Source organism: Theobroma cacao, chromosome 9 (genome assembly GCF_053813885.1).
Source record: "Theobroma cacao isolate CCN51 chromosome 9, ASM5381388v1, whole genome shotgun sequence".
NCBI lineage: Eukaryota > Viridiplantae > Streptophyta > Magnoliopsida > Malvales > Malvaceae > Theobroma > Theobroma cacao.
Window position 1 is genome coordinate 9,265,283 of NC_142647.1, and position 6,272 is coordinate 9,271,554.

At 38.3% G+C, this 6,272-nt stretch overlaps 1 protein-coding gene across 1 annotated transcript; it reads right to left on the reverse strand.

The window, feature by feature from the left end:
* Positions 1–2,116: 2,116 nt before the first annotated feature.
* On the reverse strand, positions 2,117–5,855 carry LOC18589019 (Leucine-rich receptor-like protein kinase family protein). The gene is made up of 2 exons (XM_018127788.2): positions 3,259–5,855; positions 2,117–2,766 (listed from the first exon to the last, which is right to left on the reverse strand). The coding sequence occupies exons 1-2, from the start codon at positions 5,831–5,833 to the stop codon at positions 2,372–2,374; spliced, it is 2,970 nt and encodes a 989-aa protein (XP_017983277.2). The 5' UTR covers positions 5,834–5,855; the 3' UTR covers positions 2,117–2,371.
* Positions 5,856–6,272: the final 417 nt, after the last annotated feature.

Consider the following 6,272-nt stretch of genomic DNA (forward strand, 5'->3'; position numbering starts at 1 on the left):
GTTTTTTAAAGCATGAGTGTGCAGTTTGCTTCCTTTACCACAAGTGGAATCAGCACTATGTGTGTGTTCCTTTAAAGCATTTCAACCTACTTTGGCTCCCTATAATATCCGGCTGCTAGTATTCAATCACTAATCTTTTTTCCCAAAAAATTTATAACTGCGCATGCTCACTGAAATTTAACTAATCGATTATAGGCTCTGGACCGGTGCTTATCCTCTTCTACAGCAGATGAAATTTTCAATTTCTTGCGGACAAAATTATTCATCAGATTTCTTTTCTTTCTTTCCTTTTTTTTTTTTTTTCTGATGACCATCTCAAAAGTTATAGTTTGAATATCATAGCCTTTCAGCCTTTCTGTTTAGAATGGTCAGCTCTATGTAATCTTCCCCAAAGTAGTTAGCTGGGCCTCGAGAGGTTTAACAATATCATCGCCTGTGAGGGACCTTCCATAGGGGCAAGATTACACCGAACAGCCACACCCAACCCCACCTCACATAGAGCCTAATGGGAGGGACATAAACTGGTACTATAAATGAAGGGGAAACCAAGAAGTAAAAAACTTATCTACTTAGTTTGCGTTTCTACTAAGATACTTAAAAGCTAACACCCCCACAAAAGTAGCTACTGAAATGTCTACAATATTTATGCAATTAACAACAATAACAACTTGGTCTATTTAGTTTGCATTTCTGAAGTATATGGCTATGATGAGGTTTTGCGCTTGATGCTAATTTCACTCTCGGGCACTTTTCCAAGTTTCCATTGAGTTAATTTGTCGGAAAATGACACCGCTACAGATTATCAGAAAGAATGCTTGTCCGCATTGTGGCTAAGGACTGGTGCAAGGGAATGATTAAATGAAATGCTTCCTTTTTCTCGAACATGCCAATATCAACTGACATGGCATGGATTCTGATAAGATTAGCTATGCGATTGAGTTGCCAGAGCCACCAGTTGGCATCAACTTAAAAAGATTAAAATATGGAAACCCCAGAAGAATATACTACATCTGTTACGATTTATTGGAGTGTTACTGTTACCAAATAGGAAGCTGACATCTGCTTTTAACTATCCAATACATCGTATGGAAGAGAAATAATCTCTTCTGAAGTTAAGGCATGCATTCTCACTTCAGATTTTTTGATAGGGGTGGCAAGGTAATTTTACTCGTAAATGTGTTGACACTGTGGTAGTGGTGCAAAAGGCCATGTTGAGTGGCCTGCTTGTAATTTTTCTAACTAAAATTCCATTATTTGTTTTATGATTGTAAATTAATCAAACAAAAAGGAAGGGGGGGAGGGGGGCAGAAGAGTTAGTATTGGTAGGTTATGGCAGTGGGAGGAAATTATTTGGGAAGAAGAAAGGGTGGAGACGAATTTGTTATCAGGTTATACCGGTGGACAACTAGTTAGCCATTCAGGAGGCCCATAGCAGCAGGTTGGTGAAATGTGTTTTTCAAGGCAAGGAAAACACAATTAGATAAATAATTTAAGATAAACAGCAGATGTTGCATTTCTGATATAAAAGTCATGCTGCCACTAAACCTATTTCTAGACTGGTCTCATATTCATAGCCTGGTGACTTCCCAACTTGACTTGGATATTGATTTGTATATCACCTATTAATTATTTTTCTAATCCCTGGTTTCCTATCTTTTGCCCGAGACAATTTGGCCTACTGCAATAAGCAGTGGTTTTATGACTTTCTCCTGATGCTAGTGCAAGGCTGTGAATGATAATATTGAATTGTTTAAGGTGGATTTTTATGATTATATTGGAGTGGGATTAAAATATGGTTATAGCCATCCACTAGCATCTAGTTGTTTTAGGTAAATTCTATATCAATGGTAGGTTAAAAGAGACCTGAGTACTGCAATATCTATTTTGGAAATCCATCCACATTGCTTGCCACAAAAACAAGGCTAATATTTAAAGGGAAGATTACACTAATGTAATTGGATGACGGATGATTCATAGTACACACTCCTGATTACACATCCCATTTTTCTGATAGATATCATTAATAAAGTACAAAGGTCATCTTTGGTTGGTTGATGATTTAGAAAATGAATTTAAGTAAAAGCAATGGAATGCCTTTTTTCTTGACAAAGGAGCTTTTTGGGCGGTGAAAGGGAAAAGCCCTTTATACTTGACATACTCATCTGCTGTTCACTTCACCTCTACTGGGAAAACGTTTTGCACAAGTCTTAGCTAGAATTGACATAATGATATTAGAGTAGTGAAATCATTAACTATAGTACCCTTGTGATATTTGATACTAATTTTTAGAATAATTTTACCGAGGAAAGGAAATAATTAAGTAAAAAAATCAAACAAATGAATACAATGTTGAAAACTCATCATTCTATGATCAGAAAGCATCAGCCTTAGAAGAGGCCTCTCCGGTCAACATCGAGGCAGGATTAGCGAGATACTGCTTTAGCCGCCCCATCTCAAGGGCTACATCTAGCATGGATGGTCTCGTTAAGGGATTGTACTGTGTACACATAAGGCCAAGTTCAATCAGTTCCAAAATTACATCACGCCACATTTCGTCATATTTTGTTGGCATTTCAGCAGGGCTGCACCTGATCAATGCTTGCTCTACTATGGCTTCAAGCTTATGCGGATAGTGACTTTTTACCCATTCATGCAAGCTTGTACCTTCATGGTCAGTAGGTCGCATTCCTGAAACAATTTCCAACAAAAGGACCCCATAACTGTATACATCCCCTTGAGTGGAGGCGCGTTTGCCCATTCCATATTCTGCTTTCAATCAAGTGAGAGAGAAATAACAGTGAATATATATTTTAGGTAATGATCAGATGACTTAATTTTATGATTTGATTAGAGTGTACTATATCATTTTTCTTATATATACTAAGATTAATTCACCTAAATTTTAGGATAATGACCTAGCCATTCAAAGTGGTGCAGCCTAATGTGGTCACTAATGAGATCTTCAATGATAACCTACAACTAGAATGAGTCAACAACTGACTTTAAAAAGCAAAATAAGGTTCTCAAAACTATTGATTCAAAACAGAATTTAATTAGATAAACGAATTTCCTGATATTTGACGATGTATCCAGTGCAATAGCATTGATAAAATTGATGACTGTATCATTGTTCTTATTAACTCTACATTCTATGTGGACTCTGAAGTACTAAGGAGAAAGTAGATTTATGTTATTCCTATATGAAACAATAATAATTATAGTAAAAAATAAAGCAATACATAAGAAGAAAATACATACCAGGAGCTATATAGCCGACAGATCCACATAGCAAGCCATCTGCTGAGCTATAGGAGATTGAATCATTTGCAGAAATACTCTCATCGACACCTCTGACCAATCTTGCAATTCCAAAATCAGTCACCAAAGCAGTCATGTCTTCGTCAAGAAGAATATTGCTTGGTTTAAGATCACAGTGCACAACTTTAACTGGTGAGTGATGGTGCAGATAAGCAACCCCTTCAGCAACATCACTACAGATGTTCACCAACTGACTCAAATTTAAGCTATAGCTTAATCCGTGGCTTGGGTATAGATGCCTCTCTAGGCTCCCATTTGGCATCAGAGGAAGGACAAGAGCTTTGAAATCTGGCTTGCTGCAAATTGTTATGATCCTAATCAAATTTCTGTGCCTGGTTCTCTTTAGAACTTCACATTCTCTCTTAAAACTCCCTGAAATTTCTCCAGCTGTCTTTGTATCCAAAACCTTCACAGCTATTCTTGTATTGTCCCCAAGAGTTCCTTTATATACATGACCAAACCGGCCTGAACCAATTAAGCTTGAAGCTCTGAACCCACCAGTGGCTTCAATAAGTTGTCGATATGAGATTCTTGGGTATTTGAGCTCTTTCCTTTCTTTTTCCTCATCTTCAAAGTCCCCTCCATTGAATACTGCCAGTCGACTTCTGAACTTTGACTTGAGCACCAGAGGATATCCAAACATAAACAATAAAGGAGTTGCAAACAATGACATGATGATTGGCAAAATTATAACCAAATGAGAAGGATGTTTCCTTCGGCAGTTTGGCATGCCTTTTATCGAACCACAAAGACCATCATTTCCCAGGAAAGAGTCTACAGTTAGCAATGAAAATGCTCCCTTGCCTGATATATTCCCGTGGAACTTGTTAAAAGAGAAGTTCATTTCCTTGAGAGTTGATGATGCCTGAAAAGTTAGTGGTATGTCTCCAGTTAACTGGTTTAAAGCTACATCTAGTTCTTTAAGGTAAGGCAACTGTCCTATAAAAGCTGGAAGTTCACCTTCTAAGAGATTACCAGAAAGGTTGAGGTACTCGAGGGCAATGCAGCTCCCAAGCTGCGATGGGATTGTACCTGAGAGATTATTAGAAGACAGATCAATTCCTAAGACCATATCCATTTTACTCAGCTGTAGTGGTAAAGGTCCTTGAAGGTGATTGCTAGACAAATTCACGTATAACTTCAAGCTCCTCAATCCTGCAACTTCACCAGGGATTATCCCTGAAAGTTTATTATGAGAAAGGTCTAAAATCTCCAAGTTGACACATTTTCCTAGACTTGGAGGAATTGTCCCTGAAAGCTGATTTCCAAAAAGCAGGAGTCTTCTTAGCTGGGAGAGGTTGGCAAAACTATCAGGAATTGAACCTGAAAGCTTGTTCTTTGATAAATCTAACAGACCTAAATGCGTAATATTTCCTAGAGCTGCTGGAATCTCACCGGAGAGCGAATTATTTGACAGATAAACTCTCTCTAGTTTTTCCATTCTGCATAGTTCATGTGGGATGGTTCCATTCAAAAGGTTGCTGGACAAGTTCAAGAGGGTAAGATTCATAAGGTTTGAAATGCGAGGAGGAATCGAACCGTATATGAGATTATCATCTAGATGAATTTGTACAAGATTGGTTGAAAGATAACCAATAATAGGAGGTGTCTCTCCACCAAGATTATTTCCGGCTAATTCTAGTTCTTGTAAGTTAGAGGAATTGAGTAAAGAAGCAAAAAAAGGTTCGAGGTTAGTGTTACCATCATGGCTAACAAACTCATTATAGGACAAATAGAGGAACTGCAACTGCGGCATTTGACGTACCATGTCGGATGGCAACTCCCCATTTAACATATTTGACTCCAAATCAAGCCATTGAAGCCTTGAGGAGTTTGAAAGGGCTTGAGGCACCGGACCAACTAGTCTATTCGACCAGAGTAACAAAAACCTCAACTCGTGAAGTGCACATTCATTCTTCAAAGGGATTCGACCACTGAGAGAATTGTTAGAAAGATCGATATATTGCAAAGAATACGATCCATTGCAGAAAAGAGGAGCTGGAATATCCCCCACAAGCCCGTTATTCGCCAAATCAAGATATACTAATTGGTGAAGAAAACCCAACTCTGAAGGAATGTTTCCTTCAAGAAGATTCCATGATAAACTAAGTTGTTTGAGCTGAACAAGAGAACCTAGCTCTCCTGGAATATGACCTTCAAAGAAGTTCTTTGACAAATCAAGAACCGCCAAAGAAGAAAGATTAGCAAGAGCGGGAGAAATAGTGCCTTTAAGTGACCTTCCACTAAGGTCAAGCTGCACAACTTGATCTCTAGCTTGGTTGCACTGGACTCCTGTCCAGTTACACACATGCACACTTGAATTCCAATCTTCCAGAGCAGGTTCGGGGTCTAAAACAATGCCTGACATGAATAAAAGCAACGAAACTCGATCCTTCCCAATTCTAGCATTCTCTTCCGCGGTAGCTACAAAGAGAATGCTGATCAGGAACAGAACACTAAACTTGGAAAATTTGCAAAACCCCATTCGCTCCTTGTAGTGAAACAAAGAGACCATTTGACATACAAAAAGTGCTTGTTTGCACCACCAAGTTTTTAGTAAGATGGAAGCTGTAGCGTTGAGACATGTGCAATATATACCAAAACGGAAAAAGGGTAGCTAGAAAATTTGTTGGCTGTGCCTAACTGCCGTTGAAGGAGGGAACGTACGTTTGGCGCCTCTGAAATTTGACTATGAACTTGACCAATCTGAGGTTAACAAGTGTGGACAGGTGCTGTGACACGTCAGCAGTGTCACGAGCCGTGTAACAATGGTGGTATACATGTCAGCAATAGGCCTAACACTTTTGGCTAATGTTGTTTGCTTGTGAGTTTGGGACAAATTAGTGGATGATGCGTTGTTAAGGAAAACAAAAAGGCTTTAAAAAACAACCTTATAGATAAAGATCATTTTAAAAATAACTCTATTTATAATTTTAATTATTTTAAATTGAATT